The sequence below is a fragment of the Vidua macroura genome, chromosome 10 (genome assembly GCF_024509145.1).
Source record: "Vidua macroura isolate BioBank_ID:100142 chromosome 10, ASM2450914v1, whole genome shotgun sequence".
NCBI lineage: Eukaryota > Metazoa > Chordata > Aves > Passeriformes > Viduidae > Vidua > Vidua macroura.
Genome location: NC_071580.1, coordinates 21,299,824 through 21,317,462, shown reverse-complemented (window position 1 = coordinate 21,317,462; position 17,639 = coordinate 21,299,824). Strand labels below are relative to the sequence as shown.

General features: G+C 56.9%; 1 protein-coding gene across 3 annotated transcripts; it reads right to left on the bottom strand.

Annotated features, from left to right (window-relative positions):
• Positions 1-9,886: 9,886 nt before the first annotated feature.
• Positions 9,887-17,632, bottom strand: AMOTL2 (angiomotin like 2). 3 transcript variants are annotated; one of them, XM_053986722.1, is made up of 10 exons: positions 17,598-17,632; positions 15,734-16,524; positions 14,201-14,423; positions 13,560-13,704; positions 13,327-13,419; positions 12,403-12,698; positions 12,008-12,300; positions 11,679-11,890; positions 11,238-11,393; positions 9,887-11,070 (listed from the first exon to the last, which is right to left on the bottom strand). In XM_053986722.1, the coding sequence occupies exons 2-10, from the start codon at positions 16,435-16,437 to the stop codon at positions 11,012-11,014; spliced, it is 2,181 nt and encodes a 726-aa protein (XP_053842697.1). In that variant the 5' UTR covers positions 16,438-16,524; positions 17,598-17,632; the 3' UTR covers positions 9,887-11,011. The 3 variants fall into 3 exon arrangements, with proteins under 3 accessions (XP_053842697.1, XP_053842698.1, XP_053842699.1); XM_053986723.1 differs by having other exon boundaries at positions 11,238-11,381; XM_053986724.1 differs by having other exon boundaries at positions 11,238-11,378.
• Positions 17,633-17,639: the final 7 nt, after the last annotated feature.

Below are 17,639 nucleotides of genomic sequence, written 5' to 3'. Positions count from 1 at the left end.
CATCCCCCCGGAGCAAGTGGCACCCTCTCCCCGGCACCCTCTGGGCTGGCATTCTTTGGGAGCAGCATCGGGGAGGAATGCAAGCCCCTGGCGTCCGGACAGGAGCTGACATTCCCGGCCCTGGGCTGAAGAATGTGGACACAGTGTCCGCTCCAAACTCCAGCACTGGAGTTCATTCACCCTGGAGGAGGGGGACGCTGGGATCTGAGCAGGACTCGGCCCTCGGTGACCAGGCTGCCATAACCTGGGGGTGATGGTCTCCTCTGTCACTTCCAAGGATCTCCCCATGTCATGCCATGGCATCTGGGGACTCGTTCGTCCTTGTTTTGGTGGCTCTGTGGCCTCTGCTCCTCAATCTGCATCTGCGTCAGCTTTTTCTTGGAAAAGCTGGGGGAACATGAGGATGCTGCTGGCTGAGGAGTTGGGTTCAAGGCAGCAGGCAGCTCTAACTTTGGAGAAGCCAAACCCATCCTTGGTGAGCTGCTGGCAGGGAAGGAGACCAGCAGTTAGGGACCAGCACCCCAGTTTGATGGGTGTTACTTAAAGACCAGGAAAAGGCAGTGCAGGCTGAATGTATTAAGCAAAGCGAACTTGTTTTAGTGTCTGTAATGTGGCAGGAACCAGAACTGAGTGTGAATTTAAGCCCCAGGCCCATAGCTGGCTTTCAGCTCATCTTTCCAAGGCAAACACGGCTGCTCTAATTCCCCCTGCCCCTCTGACACACCCGGCGAGGGCTATTTTTACACTTTACAATGTTACACACTGCTAGGATTACTGCATGGCATCCAGTCTGTTTGGAGCAGGGTCCCACGAACCAGAATAGTTTTGCATTAGTACAGTTCTCCCCAGTTCCTAGGTCTGACGCTGGATACAGCAGGGTTACTCACCATTTACTCCGGCTGGATTGTGTGGGGCTTTGTGGATTAAAATAGCAAAACTTCAGCACTAACAGCAATACAACATGGTTCAGGCTGAAAGATCCCCACTGATTCACCAGCCTGTTACATCAGCATTTCAACACCAGGAAATGCTGCTCATTCCACAGATTTTGGAGGACTGTGAAGCCCCAAGATTGCAGAGAGGCTGAGAAAGTTGGGGAGTTTTGAAAGAATTTGTGGAATTGTTGCACAAAACCTGAATACAGGAGGAGAGTTTCCCCCCAGCCCATGGGTAACTGTTTGAGAACAGGATAAAATAAAAGAAGGTATCACAAAATCTGCCTTGGTTCTGCTCCTGGGGAGGGGGTGAGTGCAGCAGCATTCCCAACCCGCTGTGCCAGGAGCCTTGCGGTGCGGGACCGCAGGCTGACCCGGCAGCATTCCCGGCACAGGCTCCCATACCTCTCTACCTGCCAGCCTCTGGAAAGGCTCCAGGTGTTGCACAAAAGCAAAGCAGCAGCAGTTTGTTGCAGAACCTGCAGGAAGAGGCAGCGCTTGCCTCGGCACGTTGGAGCCAGCCAGCACTTTCTAGTCATGCTCTGAAAGTGGGGAGCACACGGGGTTACCTGGCAAATTCAGTCTCCAGGAGGGAATCATTGAAGGAGGGAATCATTGAATCCCAGAGGGGATTGGGTTAAAAAGGGATCTTAAAGCACATCTCATTCCACCCCCTGCCACGGGGACACCTTCCACTATCCCAGGTTGCTCCAAGCCCCATCCAGCCTGGCCTTGAACACTTCCAGGGTTGGGGCAGCCACAGCTTCTCTGGGCAGCCTGTGCCAGGCCTCCCCACCCTCAAAGGGAAGAATTTTTTCCCAATATCCCACCTAACATTGCCCTCTGTCAGCAGGAAGCCATTCCTCCTTGTCCTGTCCCTCCATGCCTTTGTTCAAAGTCCTTTTTCAGCTCTCTCGGACCCCCTTTAGACACTGGAAGGCTGCAGTCGGGTAACCCCAAAGCTCTCTCTTCTCCAGACTGTTTTATGGTGGTAGAGCTCACCCTGGAATTCTCCTGCTTTGTCATCCCAGGATTTTGGTCCCTGGCCTGTGAGTGAGATGTGGCAGTCGGGGCATGCAGAGCCGTGCCTCGGTTGTGCAGCACATAACTCTGTGTGTGTGTGTAGGCAGCCAGAAGGATCCACAGCCTGTATGCTCAGGATTCCATCCCTAAGTGTTTGTGCCGTAGTCACCCCCAAGGATCCCTAGTTCTAGCCCTGATGATCCCTGGTGCTGAAGCCAGGAGAGGTTGTGGAGATGTTCCAGCTTTGGGGCTGTTTTCAGTGTTCTCCCACCTGGCAGGGCACCAGCCTTCAGGGAGCACTGGGAGTGGAGATGGACCATGGACTGGAGATGGTCTTTGGACCATGGGAGTGGGGATGGTGTTTGGTGGAGCATGAAGAGCATGTGGTTTGGAAGGGCTGGGACTAGTTCTCCTGCCTGGAAGCAGGCGGAGGCCGAGGGGGGTGATGGGTGGCATGGGATGGGATGGGATGGGATGGGATGGGATGGGATGGGATGGGATGACTGCTTTGCTTCATCACAGAATGACACTTTCTCCAAGCTCTCTCCAAGCCTTCCAAGCCAGCCCATGATGCAGCAGTCTCAAGGGAGATGTCCATTCCCATTCACTCCTGTTCCCCTGACCACAAAGCCATGAGCTGGCTCCCTGAGCTCTGCTGCAGCCATGGCACATTTCCCTCTTTTCCGTGGGTTTTCTCCTCCCTTACAGCTGTTTTGGACCTTGCAAAGCTGGAGTGGATTTTCCTGCATTGTCTGCCCAGCTTCCCTCACACTCTCCTGGATGCAGCTCTGTGGCAGGGCAGGGAATCACTGCCAGCAAATGCCTGGCATAGAAGAGGAGGACAGCAGGGATTACATCCTGCAAGCAGCCATAAACAAGAGAGCAGAGTGCAAAAAACTCCTGGAATTTGCAATCCAGTCTTCCTGATTTGCCAGTGAGCCCTGTGCTGGGCGCTGGGCAATGCTGAGCATTCCTCCCCACTGATCCATGGGCATTCCCAAACCATGATGGCCCCAGGCACTGCTCAGCCTTGGAGCCAGCTGAACATGGGGAAGGAAAGCAAGGCTGCTGATTAAACAGACACAAAACTGAGGGAGATGGGGAGAAAAAAGGACGGAAGAGGAAGGAACAAGGACCAAAATATTTGGGCTTTTGGGGAGGATGAGCTGTGTTTGGGCCACAGGGACGGAGCCGCCCGGGTGCCGGAGACACATTCGACTCTGCAGGGACACAACCCAAAATAGCTGCCATGGGGTAACGTCTCCATGGGGGCTCTATTCCAGGATGGAGCCACTCCTGGTCTGGGCATGGGGCAGCAGCTCAGGAATAGCCTCGGCTGGCGAGGGCAGCCCTGGTGTGCTTAGAGACAAACACCAGCATCTTCCTTGCTTGTATGTATCCAGCATTCCTCAGGGAGGGCCAGGGAGAGGGACCAGCCTGCCAGTTTTCCATCTGATTTCATTTTCTTAGAATTTCCTCTGATGGTTCCATTTTTTTTTCTCTAATTCCACTTTTTTTTTTTTTTTTTTTTTTTTTTTTTTTTTTTTTTGAGGCAGCTGGAAAAAATAATGTTTTGGTTGCCTTGGAAACATGCTCCTAAACTTTTGGTAGATCCAAGACATGCCTGGAGTTCCAGGATGGCCAGTCAGGGTGGTGGGGGCTTGCCCTCCCTTCCCGAAAGTGGCAGGAGCTGCTCTCCAGTGGCTCTGGACACACGTGGCCCTGACCTACCCTCTGTCCCGACCCCTGTTTACTTGGCAAATACAACATTGCTTACAAATTCCTGGGACATGCCATGGGATCTCTAGGCTGGGTAGTGTTACTTCATGCTGGACCCTATGCAAGAGGGGAAAAAAAAATAGGATCGCACTTTAAGGCTGTAAAAATGCGGGTGGGAATATTTTCCAGCCTGTGTCATTTTCCATCAAGGCCAAAATTCACATTCTGCCTTTCTCTGTTTGTGTTTTTTCTCCCTGAAACTTGGATATTTTTTTTATTCTCTAGCTTTCTCTAATGAAAAATTAGGAAATTCAAGGAAAGTGGTTCTCCCCCTCACCATGTTTCAAGGAAACTTTGTACATATACAATTTCAAGTGTCGGGAGTTAAAACTTTCCTTTGGCCTGAAGCCAAATGTTTTCCCTAAAATTCAGTATTTCTGTGATTTTCTGGGAAAGTGGGCCCCTTCTCTTTCCTTAACCAACACACATTCTTAAATGATTGTTTATTCAGAAGAGTTTCAGCTCCAAAGGGGGAAGGAGAGGAAAGGAAAATCACAATGAAATGTTTCCCCTGCTGTGGGCAGAGAAGCCAAACATCCAATTTTTCCTGGAAGGAAGAAGACAAGTTTTTTTAATTAAAAAGGAAAAAAAAAAAAAAAACCAGAAAAAAAAAAAAAACACAAAACACCCCAAGGCACTTCTGTATGAGAAAACACTTGAAACTGAAGTTTCACTTGAAATGGCCTGAGCAACATTAGCGTGCAATGACTCTATACTGGGAGAGAGAGACCTGCAAAATGAAGCTGGGTGAGTTTTTAAAGGCTTTCCCTGCCTGGAGTGATGGCTCCAGCCATCTCCGTCTCCTGCAGCTGGATGTCGTTTCCCCCTCCAGCCGAGGAAGTGCCCTTCCAAGCCCCTTTGCTTCCAAACGAGCTTCTAATGACCACAGTTTTTCTCCATCCAGTTAATTAATCCCTGGTTCCCTCCAGATATTATTCCAGAGCATGTTGCAGCACCCCGTAGTGGACGTGGCCCATCACCCCAGGGACTTGCCCTTCACTCCATGCTGGGTCCAGCCCTGTGTGCCAGGACCTGCCAAAAACCTCTCAAATTTTCCTGCTGCCACCAAACTCAGCAAGCAACCAAAAAACCCCGCCATTACATCTAGCAGGATGGTCCTTTCCTTTCCTTTCCTTTCCTTTCCTTTCCTTTCCTTTCCTTTCCTTTCCTTTCCTTTCCTTTCCTTTCCTTTCCTTTCCTTTCCTTTCCTTTCCTTTCCTTTCCTTTCCTTTCCTTTCCTTTCCTTTCCTTTTCCTTTCCTTTCCTTTCCTTTCCTTTCCTTTCCTTTCCTTTCCTTTCCTTTCCTTTCCTTTCCTTTCCTTTCCTTTCCTTTCCTTTCCTTTCCTTTCTTTCCTTTCCTTTCCTTTCCTTTCCTTTCCTTTCCTTTCCTTTCCTTTCCTTTCCTTTCCTTTCCTTTCCTTTCCTTTCCTTTCCTTTCCTTTCCTTTCTTTCCTTTCCTTTCCTTCCTTCCCTTCCCTTCCCCTTCCCCTTCCCCTTCCCCTTCCCTTCCCCTTCCCCTTCCCCTTCCCCTTCCCCTTCCCCTTCCTCTTCCCCTTCCCCTTCCCCTTCCCTTCCCCTTCCCCTTCCCCTTCCCCTTCCCCTTCCCCTTCCCCTTCCCCTTTCCCTTTCCCTTTCCCTTTCCCTTTCCCTTTCCCTTTCCCATCCATGCTCTGTCTGGCCCCTGCCACCCTCTGCCAAAGGTCCTGGTCCAGGGAAGCTTTCCAAGGGAGGATGAGGAGACAGAAAAGGGAAGGAAGGAGTCTCAGACCTGTCAGGGGACCTGTAGAGGGAACCAGGGAATGCCTGCTGCCTGCAAGGGCTGGATGGTCAGGCTGTTCTTGTGTCCCTCTCAGCTCCCAGCTGCTCACATCATCCCTGGACCCAGCTTCCAGCTCCTGGGGATGCAAAGTGAGGGAGCAGCATCCCATGTCCCTGCCCCAGATGTCCGTGTGATCTGCTCCCACTGGAGCCCCTCTAATGCCTTCAGCATCCCTGGCCACCTCCAGCATCCCCAGCACCTCAGTGATCCCCAGAATCACAAGGATCCCCAGCATCTTTGAGCATCCCAAACCTCCTTGAGCATCCCCAGCACCTCCAGCATCCCGAGTACCTCCAACATCCCCAGCACCTCCAGAATCCCCAGCACCTCCAGAATCCCCAGTACCTTCTGCATCCCCAGCTCCTCCAACATCCCCATCCTCCTCTGGCATCCCTAACACCTCCTTGAGCATCCCTAGCTCCTCATGCAGGGGAGATGAGCAGGATGCCCAGCAGGCCGGATCCTGCCCAGCACTGGCCAGCGCTGCGCCACCAGCAGGCTCAGCCCCGAATTCCGTGGTTGCCGGCCACAGGGAGCAGCGGGAGCGGCAGCCGGAGCACGGCCGGGGAGCGGGTGCGAGCAGAGACAGCCAGGGAGCTCATCTGCCTGGTTTTTCAAGGTCACAGAGGTGGTGGGAAGGAAAGAAAAGAGAGCGAGGAAAAAAAAAGTTGACTCAGAAACCGCAGGGAATTTTTTGCCTTTTTAGAATACTGGGAAGAGAAAAAATAGCCGCAGTTATTCCAAGCATCCAGGATAATAACAGCCTGTTTACTGTTTGCATGCAAAGATGGCAGGCAGGCAGCACAGCGCAGGGAAGAGGAATGAGGAATTCGCCGCGCTCACACCGCGGGTCCGACCGCTTCTGCTGAGCCCAGCAAAGCCCCGGTGGTGATCCTGGCTGTGAGAGCAGGAGCTGGGCAGCCCCACCGTGACACCTGGACAGTCCCCACCCACCAAGGGTCTTGGAGGAAGGGTTTCAGGTGGCCCTGGGGCTGGGGACGATGGGGAGGGAGCTCCCAAGCTGGAACATGCTCCAAGGCTGAGTGGATGGAGCATTCCGGAGGGTGTCATGGCCAACCCCTAAATAACAACCCCCATCCCGCGATCCCATCCCTGCCACAGGGGCATCTCCAGCCACCCCCTCGCAGGGTCGTGGGAAGCCAGGGGGACAGGGGTGCAAGGACTGAGGACGAAGGGATACAGAGATCGAAGACAGAGGGGTGCAGGGTCAGGGAAATGCAACAATCAAGACATGTTGATGTTCTGAAGGGAGGCGACACCTTGGGCTGGCTCCATTCTGCAATGGAATGCAAATCCTGATGAAAGGAATTCGGGAAGGGAGCGTTGACCCCCTGGCAGAAGAAAGCCCGGGGGGCACCCACCAACAAGCTCTGGACACAGAGAGGAGCCTGGAAGGCTGGGGGACCTCCGGGAAAGGGGTGGGATGAGAGAGGGAGGGAGGGGGAAGGGAAGGGTTCAGCAGGACCAGCGGGGAGAGCTTCATTCCTGCCGGTCCGACGAGCAAGCCGGGACTTGAGGCAAGAGAAAGCACCCGGTTTGCCTGACTGGTTTGCTGGGAAGCGGCTGCAGGGCTGGCCCACAGCCTTGCCAGGCTTCCCCCACGAGGATCGGGATTATTTGGAAGGGGAGGGGGGGGTGAAATTCCCTTTCTCCCAAATTCCAGTGAGGATGTTTTTTTGGTTTTTAAACAGTTTTCCATACAAAGGAGAGTGTGATGCGCTTGTCTTTCCCCATTCAGCTCGAGCATTCAGCAAGTGGAAAATGAGTGGGGATGCAAGAGGAAATGAGGAGGAGGAACCAGGGCCTACAAAGGACACACCAAAATTCAAGGATGCTCCAAGGACCAAGTTCCAATGTTCTCCAAAGAGAAATGAGGAAAAGCAGGAACCACAGCTGCAGAGAGGCTGCTGTGGTGTGGCACCAAGGGAATGAGGTGTTCCTGGCTGGGAATGAGGCTTGGTGGACAGCCAGGGAGCCCCAAGGAGATCCTTGGCCTTGTCCCAGCCCACTGTGACCACAGAGGGACCAGAACTCCCCAGACAGCCCTGGAGCAGCAGAGCCATCTCCCTGTCACCCACAAGAGCTGCTGCCCCGGGATAGGGCATCCCACCCAAAGCCACCAAAGTGACACTGGTGGCACTTGGAGCAGAGCCTGCTGGCCCTTTCCCATCTCTCCAGGGAGGCAGATGTGCAGCCCGCAGGAGGAATCTCATCCAGGTGCCAGCCCAGCCAGCAGCTCTGCAGGCACCTCCAGCATCCCCTGCCAAGGCTTGGGAGCCCTGTGTCCTAGACACAGGTATGTAGAGATGAAGGACACAGGAACAGAAGGACACAGGGCTGCAGGGACACAAGGAGGCAAGGATCAAGGACACAGAGATCACAGGGATGGGAGCAGGAGGTTTGGCTCCCACCTGGTCTTTCAGCTGTGCCATGGTGACAGGGACATGGGATAAAGGACAGTGGGTCCAGGCAATGCCGATGGTGAAATCCAGGGAGACGGTGTGGGAAGGGCAGACGGAAATGCCTGTGGGGACAGAGCAGGTGATAACCCACCCCCACAGCAGCTTCCATGGCCAAGGTGTGCAGCTCCTTTGGGATGTCGCTCTAGCTGAACAGCATCCCTACCAAAGCACACAACTCCTTGAAAAGTGTGGCAGGAGGAGCTGGGACCTCCTGCTCTACATGTTGGATTTAGGAATTCTTTCCCTACAGCCCAATTCCTGTATCCACAGGTGGGCTTTGTACATTTTTCTGACTGCCAGAGACTGAGAGCCCTGGGGTTGAGAATCAATGGGCAAAGCTCTCAACAGGAGCCCATTCCTAAATCCGTGGTCCCAGAAAGCTCCCTGCAAACAGCCAGACCTGCAGCCAGGCTACTCTGCATCCGGATTTGGGTAAATAAAGCATGGGGTGTGAGAGCTGCGGTATGCCAGGAATGCTGCCGGCCTTCCCGGGCTCTGGAGCGGCAGGAGCTGGGGGAGGCAGGGCAGGTACAGCCCTGGCTGGAGGCCACCAGGATCCCCCAGACATATTCCCGACCTCAGCAGTTCCTGTGAGCTTCCCACCCTGTTCTTCCCATTCCTGGCCCCGTTTCAGGGTCCTTTTCAGCCTTCTGCATGGGCAGAGCTGTTTTCCCTGCTTGCAACACCCGGGAGAAGCCATTGCTGCATAGGAGGATCCCAGCTCCAAGGTTTGCATTGCTCCAAGTCTCCCTAACCTGTTCCTCAGGGATGGAGACCTGTCCCACGACCATAGAATAACCCAAATTTTCATTTTTTAGCCATACTTCTTCCAGATTCCTGAGTGGGAAGGTTGAGGCTCAGCTGGGATTCAGCATCACTGTCCCACCAAGACCAGTGATCCTCAAGGCATCCTGGCCAGGAATCGCTATCCTTGGAAATGTTGAAAACCATGTAGATGTGGTACTTGGGGACATGGTTTAGTGGTGGCTTTGGCAGTGCTGGTTTAACAGTCGGGCTTGATGATCTTGAAGTGCTTTTCCAACCTAAATGGTTCCATGATTCCATAGTTCCATGGAAGAGCTGGCAGCAAAACTGATTTCTGATGCCGTTGTTCCGCATAATCCAAGTTTAAACACCGTTGCAGAGTACAAGAGCTGCTGGTCCCCTGGGACAGCAGGATAAAAAAGGTGAGTTAATGCCAAGGGGTGGCACAAAGGGAAAGCCTTGGCCTGGCTGGAGATGGCAGAGTCCCCAGAGATGTTCCCTGGGAAGCATTAAAGCCACAGTTATTAGAAAATAAAAGTCCAACCCCTAGAAAACTTCTGGTCTTCTGGAAGACCAAGGAGCCAGGCAGAGTGGGAAGGGCTTGGAGATGGCTGACAAAGCCAAGGAGAGCTTGGGAACCAGGTCCATCCATGCTGGAAGACATCAGGGAGTCCCTGTGGCAAGGGCTTAGGAGGGCATGAACGGGTTTTGTGAGGAAGAGGAGGAGGATCCCATCAGGATGCAGTTATGGGATGCAGAGATCAAGGACAGCAGGGTGCAAAGATTGAGGACACAGGGATGCAGGGATGCCAGAGCAGGAAGGAAACCATATCAACACTTTAAGGCAACTCCATCCTTTTCCTCCATGAAGGTGAGGGGAATGGGATCCCAATGGGATTTTGGAGAATGCAGAAATGCTCTTGAGCATTTTTTCCCCTCTCCCATGCAGCTGCACCCCAAATCTCTCTGCCCTGGGGAGCTGGGAAGGACATGTGAACCAGGGGGTCAGCAATCCCAGACCCTCCTACCCTGGTGGCACCTCCATCTCTCTGCATTGCATGGAAAAAAAGAGAATCCATGGATCACTATTTGGGTTTTTTTATTAAAATATTGTTATACCAAGTGGAATGCTACAGCAATCTCGGTATAGGGTGGCATAACGAAACAGCCAGGTTTATGTTTAAATACTTAAAGATAACTTAAAACGCACAAACGAGAACTTGTCGTCTTTGGCAGGAAAAAAAGTTCACAGCACGAAAAAAATACTTAAAAAGAAATACCAATATTAATATAAAATATATTAAGTCATGGGGTTTGGGGGTTTTTTTCCTCTTTCATAATTTTTTGTTTCTTTTCCATTTTGTAAACAATGCACGAGAACCGAACGCATTTTTTACGTGTCTGGGGAGAGAAAAATAAAAAATGCAGTTGGCCAGCAAATGCACACGTTGAAAGGGGAAAGAAAAAAAGAAAAATATATATATTTACATGAAGGGCAAGGATGGGAAGCTCCGAGGAGCAGGATGTCGGCGCTGGCCACAGGCAGAAGCCAGCTGCCAGTAGCCGGGGGATGCAGCCAGGAGAAGAGCGGCACATCCCGCCGCCTCCATTGGCATCCTCGGAGCCCTTCAACTCTGCTTTTCCTCCACCTTCCATCCCCTCCACTTTCATTTTTGTTTCACTGTCATCCCATCACAAAGCCCTTGCCTGCCCGTGACGAAAACCCAGAGGCAGGATGCAGGTGGTGGAAGCTTGGTGCTCCCAGTACTTGGCTTGGCCACGTGGATCTGGGTGGTTGATGGGACCCACAGAGGATCCCTCCCAGCTCTGCCTTCGTGCAGAGGCTTCAGCTTGTGGGTACAGTTCGGGCGACCAGAGAGGGATTTTGCAGTTGGAAACCAAGCACCTGGGTGGGTGCAGATGGCCAAGACCCAGAAGTGGGAGCTGGGATGGGGATGAAATTGGGATAGAGCCAGGATGGGGATGAAGCCACCACGGGGTCCCCGGGCTCCAGCGCGCCCTGCGCAGCCAGGGACCCATGTGGGCACCGAGGGGGACAGTGACCTTCCCACACCCCGGAGTCACTGCCGAGACCGGCCGAGGGGACACCGCTGAGCTCCCAGCTCGGCCCCTCCTTCTCAGATGCTTCTCCATCCCGACATGCTGGCAGGAGGGGTGGAGAGGCCACCGTGCAGCCCTGGGTGGCCTTAAATCAGGATCTCCACCATGTCAGACAGGTCCAGGGTTCTGGCAGTGGCCGAGCTCTCTGCAGAGAAAGAAGGGATTTACAGGGATTCGCAGGGATTCGAACCCACCCAACTCAACTGGGCCTTAAAAAATTGCTGATGCTTGTGCAAATCCCGTCCCAGGGATGCTGAGCCCACATGCTGGGGCATCCCAGCTCCCTGCCCTGTGCCATCCGAGGGGACTCACCCAGCGCTCCGGTGCCCTCGCCCTGCTCGCTGCTCCCGGCCGCTCCGTCTGTCTGCGTGCTGCCGTCCTTGCTGCCATGCTTTGAGTGGGATGGCAAAGGAAAGACAGTGGACACTGCTGTCCCCTCAGTGGTGGCTTTGCCTACTGGAGGAGACTCTGTTAGGGATTCAAGGAAAGGGGTTCAAGTTTTTAAGACCAGATTGGACAGGGCTTGAAGCAACCTGGTCTAGTGGAAGGTGTCCCTGCCCATAGGAGAGGGTGGAACAAGATGAGCTTAAAGGTCCTTTCCAACCCAAACCATTCTGAGATCCTGTGATTGCTGGCTGGTCCTGGAGGAATCACCCCTCCCCAAGCTCTCTAAGTCCAGAACCACAGGGGAAAATTGCAAGCAGGTCCCCACCGCCAAGTGAAGGTAGGGAGCGGGCAGGTGTCCCTATTCACCTGTGCTGCCACGGGAGCTGCCCTCGGATGACCGGTCACTCTGGCCAGCCCCTGGCCAGCTTGGGGCGGCGGAGGCAGCGAAGATGGAGGGCACGGATTTGGCCGGCCGCAGGGAGCCCTGAAGGGCTTTGCTGGGGTCCCTCCGCGAGCGCTGCTGCAGGACCTTGATGACAGCATCCTTCTCCAGGATTTGGGCATGAAGGGCTTTTAATCTGGAGAGGAGGAAAGGCAGAAGCTGGAAGAGGAGCTGGATGGGAAGAGGAGGATCCAGGCACTGCCCAACCAAAAAGCTTGATGGGGGCCAAATGCCTCTGGCAAGGTGGGACTACCTGTTCTCCATCTCCTGGTGCTTATGGCTGGCCAGGAGAAGGTCCTCGTTGAAGCTGCTGTTGGGGGAGTGCCGTGGGGAGTGGCTGATGAGGGTGGTGTCGCGCTGGGCGGCTGCCGTGGCCGCGGCGTCCATGGCAAACTGACGCATGGTGCACTCCTCCAGGTACTTCTGCTCCCACTTGGTCATGTCGGCCTCCAGTGCCAGGATCTTCTCCTCCCTCTCCCTCAGCTGCTCCGACAGCGTGTGGGCGCTCAGCTCCGGCGTCCCCCCGCTTGCGGTGCCCGCCTGCCTCTGCAGCAGCCAAAACAAAGTCCCAGTGAGGATGAGGAGGTACTGGGAAGACGCAGCGCCCGCCGTGCCTTGCTGGAGCCGCTGTGGCTCGCCAGCACCCACCTGCTGAGCCCGCAGCATCTTCAGCTCCTGCTCCAGGCGGGTGCGGAGCCGCAGCTCCAGCTGCTCCCTCTTCTCACAGGCGGCCTGGAGCTGCCCCAGGGCTGCCTGCAGCCGCTCCACCTTCTCCACATAGGCTCGTTTCTTCCGGAGCTCGGCCTCTGCCTTGGCTGCCCGCGCCTGGGCGCTGCCCAGCGCCTGCTCCAGCAGCTCTGCCCGCCGCCGCTGGTCCTCGTTGGCGCTGCGCAGCAGGGACACCTCCCGCTCCAGCTTCTCCTTCTCCTGCTGGTGCTCGTAGCCTGCAAGGGAGCCCCACAAATCTCAGACATTTGGCTTCCCTAAGGCTGGTCCACGAAGCCCAGTGGGGATTCTTTGCTTCCCGACATCTGGCCATGCCACCCCTTCCTCCAGATCTTCTATCAAATGGGGGTCAGGGGCATTCCAGCCACTTGGGCAAATGGCCAAAAGCCTCCACGTGCCACATTCCAACCTAAATTTTAGCTCAGGAAGGGTGAAACCTGCCTGGCGTGAATCCAGCCACCTTAGGGAAGGGGATGCAATTCTTCCTACTAACACCAACATCACATCTCTCTGCTAAAATTTTAGTACATTTTCCCCCAAAAAAGTCCAGGCTGGCATGGCTGCGAAGTGCAGGAGGGAGGAGGGAGAGAACGGCCGGGCTGGCGTGGGGCGGGAGTGCGGGCTTGGTGCTGGAAGAGCCGGAGCTGCGGCAGGAATGTGGGGAATGCGGGTCACGCCGCCGGCCGGCCGCCGGGATTAATGGCTCGAGTCCAGCGCCAAGAACTGCTCCATCCTCCCTGGGGAAGGGCGAGAGCTGCCGCCCGACACCCGCCTCCTCCTCCAGCCGAGCCCTGCTCACAGATGCCACGGGGAGCCGGGCAAGGATGGGTGTCCCCCAGGACTTACTCTGTGCCAGGAGTTTGGCCACGCTGCCCTGGCTGCTCTCCTGGTTTTCCTGGGTCTTGCTGGCCAGCTGCTTGTTCGCCGATTCCAACCGCTCTGGTACAAAACAATCAAACCCAATTAAGATTTAAATACAAGATTTTGGCTGGAGGAAGGGGGAAAAGCCTGGTTTCCCATGGAAACAGCTGGGGGACACAGAGCATCCATGGGGATGTGGACACAGAGGGTCCCCTCACCTTTCAGGTCTCGGTTGAAATCCTGCAGCCGTCGCATCTCACAGTCTCTCTTGTTCCTCATGGCTTTCTCCAAGGCTTCCCGCTTGGAAGACGCCTTGACGAGGTTTTCGTAATCCTCCGAGATACGCTGGATCTCGCTCTCCAGCTGGGGTGGAGGAAGGGACAAGCCAGGGTTAGATATTCATGGAATGAGGAAAGGGAGATGCCAGCCAAAGCCCAGCCGGGGTGCTCAGCCCAACCTGGGCTGCTGGAGGAGCTCAGTGCACCCCAAGTTGACCCTCAGCACATATTTTGGGGGGGAAAACTGATTTTTTCGGTCTTTTCTCTTATGGAAGAGTTTCTCCACAGACTTTGGCTCTGCCATAGCCCAGCCACGGGGAACAGCCGCCCCTTGTACACGGCCACACAAAGGACTTTCTGTGGCGGCTGGGATGGGGGGACAGGCGGAGGGAGAGGGCCACTGGAGAATGGGCTCCTTCTCCCCAATCCCGGCTGCCGTGCTGCAGCTGCTCCGAGGGGAACAAGCCGCCAGAGGGACGAGGAGAAAGGATTAAATCACTGAAGGGGGCGAATTAGCACGGCAGCTGGTCGAGCATCGCCCCGGGCAGGAGGGACACGGGAAGCTGCCACCATTCCCTCACCTTCTGGATGCGGCTCGCCTTCTCGGCACAGCTCTCCAGCTCCCGCCGCAGCTTCTCGCTCTCCCGCTGGAGCCTCTCGTTCTCCCGCAGGACGGCGTCTGCCCGGGCCAGGCGGCTGCCGGCCGACACCGCCTGGGCGCTGACCAGGGCCTCTACGCCGGCCGGACCCAGCGCGCCCGGACACAGCGGCAGGAACGCGGCTGGGACCGAGGTGGGCAGCACCCTGCAGAGAGCGAGGAGGGGGTGTCAAGGTTTGGCAGGGTGGGAGAGCTGGCTGCAGCTCCAGCATCCCATCAAGCACGTGCTAGTGCCTCCCAGCAAGTCATCTCAAAGGAGGTGGAAGTGCCGATCCTGCTTTTTAGAACTGGGAAGCACTTGCTCTCTAACTACAAATCCCATCTTGCAGGGATTCCTTGACCTGACCCCTCCAAGACCTGGGCAGTGGGTCTGGATGGGCTCCCAACCCCCCAGGTCCCTCTCTTCCTGGGAATGCTGCAGGAGCCTGGCATAGGATGCACCTTGGAAGCCGGCATTTTCCTTATTTCCTACGCAAAGCAAAGACTCCTGACATAGGTTCTCACTGCCAAACTATGGATGTATCCTTTTTATATTTGGAGGAGCCAGGCCAGCCTGGCTGCCCCTTGTGCCACTGCTCCAGCATCCCACCTCAACATCCTGCCTGGAATACCCTGAGCAGGGTGGCTGTGCACGGCCCGGCCCTGCTGCGCTCCCCTGCGGGCTGCCCGCCAAGGGCCTGCATTCCTGCGGGATGATATAGGAGCAAGGAAGAATAAATACATCTTCCTTGCAGCTCCCCTTCCCCTCTTTGTTCCCTGGAAGGAGAAGGTTTTCCTGCTGGAGATGCTATCGCTCTCTGCCTGGATAGATCAGCAGGGCTGGGAGCAGTGTGCCCTCACATTGAGCTGCCAGTTCCCTTCTTCCCATCATTTTCCATGCTGGAAGAGGTTCTTTCCAGTCCTCCTCAAATTCTAGGCAATGCCTGGACCCCAAGATGTCCATCTCACAGTCGCCCTGGGGCTTTGCCAGAGGCATTGAGCTGCCAAAGGAACCACAGACCACCTGGCACCAGCCCAGGCTCTGCTCAGCAGCAATTCCAAGTTACATGGACATTCCCAGCTCAGGACCATGAGATGGGTTTCCATGGAGCAGGGAGCATATTTGTTTTCCACCCTGCCCCATACCTATTCCACATTTAGCTGTTTCCTGGGCTGCTTCCAGTTCCTAGATTATCCCCTAAGTTATCCCCAGCTCCCTCCTAGTGCGTGGGGATGAGGCAGGGTCTGCTGTGGGAATGGGACTGTCGGCACTGGTTGGAAAAGCCCAGCCATGCCGGGGGAGCTGGGGACAGGAGCAGAGTGGGGGGCTCCCGGCAGACCCCCATGGCCTGGGCCAGTGAGGACAAAAGCAGCTGCTCTGGGCCCCCACTGCCCTTCACATCCTGCAAGTTCCAAGTGTCCATCCTGGACATTCCTGGGAGGCATCCAAAAGCAGAGCCCAGGGGCCACAGTTTACCTGATCTCGGGATGCTGAAATCCAGGACCTTCCCGGGAGCAGGGTCGGGGTTCAGCCAGGTAAGCGTCCTGGGAAGGGATGACGTAGGGATACTCCGGGGGCGGTCCCCGCGGCTCCGTGCCCTCGGGGTGCTGCCCGCGCAGGGGGACGAGCTGCCGGGAGAGCTGCGGGAAGCTGTGGGAAGCGCTGATGGGGCTCTGCGCCTTGGCCCCGTTCCGCTCCAGCGACATCCGCATGAGCCGCTCGCTCAGCGACCGCACGTGGCCGTGCTTCAGCTCCTTCAGCCCCTCGTCGGGGCGCCGGGCCCCGCTGTCGGCCCCGCGCGGGGCGTTCTCGGCCCGGAGCCCCGCGCCCGCCGCTCCCCGCTGCGAGGCGAGCAACTGGGAATGCGCCTTGGCCTCCTCGTAGGTGGGGAGCTCCTCGCCCTTGGGCGGGCAGAGCCGATAGACGCTGTTCTCCAAGTAGACGTGGTCGGAGTGATGCTCCTGGCCCTGCGGCTCCTGCCGCGTGGATTGCTGCACCATCTGGCTCTCCTCTGGGCTCAGGCTCTCCAGGGAGGAGCGGGGGCTCCCGGCGCCGCCGCCGCGCAGGGCCTGCTGCTGGATGGCCAGCAGAGTGCGGTTCTCCGTGAGATTCCCATAGCGCAGCTGCTCCTGGATCAGGCGGTGCAGCACCGTCCCGTTTGAGTCCTCCGCCGTCCTCATGTCCGTCCGTGCCGGCGGCACAGCCACGTTTCCACCCGAGAAGGGCGTCCCGGGGGACCTCAACAGCAACTGGGCACGCCGAGACACCTGCAAGAGGGAGAAACGGGGTTGTTGCGAAGCAGTCGCGGCAGGAGAGTCCGGATCCTGACGGACACGGGATTGTTTGCCAGGAATGTGGCCCGGACGTGCCGAGGGGTGGGAGCCCGTGGCGGCAGTGGGAGAGCGGAGCAGCCTCCGCAGTGGGGTGGCCGAGCACCGGCACTCTCAGCGCGCCCGGGGCCGGGGCTGCCACCTGGGGCTGGCTCCGGAGCTGGTGCCCCATGGAGCCGGGACTGGCACTGGCCCGGGAGTGGGGGAAAAAGCAGCCCCACGGGACCGGGCACAGAGTCACAGGGAGATGGATAGGACCCCCCCATCCCCGGACCCGGACATGGAGGTCCTGGTCTTGCAGAGGTGTCCCGGTCCCGGTGAGGGTCCTGGGATTTTTCCGTGGGCGAGGGGGGGGGGGGTCTAGATGCCGTGGGGATGTTCCGGTCCCGTTTGGGAGGGTTCCAGGAAGGTTCCCAGTCCCTGGGGGTGGATCCAGCATGGGAGAGGGTCTTTTCCCCGGGAGGGTCCAGGTGCCGGAGGGGGCGAGTCCCGGTCCCAGGGAGAAGGGTCCCAGTTCCGGGGGGACGCCCTTTTCCCGTGGAGGGATCCCAGTCCGACTGGGGGCTTCCTTGGGCCAGAGGGGTTCGATCCCGGTCGAAGAGTCCCAGCCCCAGAGGGGTGTCCCAGTCCCGGCCGGGAGGATCTCGGTCCAAGGGGGTCTCGGTCCCGGGATTGCTGGTTCGGGTGCGTCCCAGTGCCGAGGGAGGTCCCAATCCCTGCTGGGGGATTCCCGGTGCCAGGGGAGCGTCCTTTCCCCGAGGGGCATCCCCGTGCCGGGGGGTTCCCAGTGCCGGTCGGGGGTTCCGATCCCGGTCGGGGGCGTCCCAATGCTAAGGGGTTCCCTGTGTCGGGGGAGGGGGGCGCGGCAGTACCGGGGGATTCCCGGTGCTGGGGGGTCCCGATGCCGCTCGAGGGGGTCCCGGTGCCGGTCAGGGGGGTCCCGGTGCCGGGAAGTTCCCGGTGCCGGGGGGTCCCAGGTGCCGGTCGGGGGTCCCGGCGGCGGAACTCACCGGGGCATGGCGGAGCGGAGCGGTGCTGCGGCGGCTCTGAGC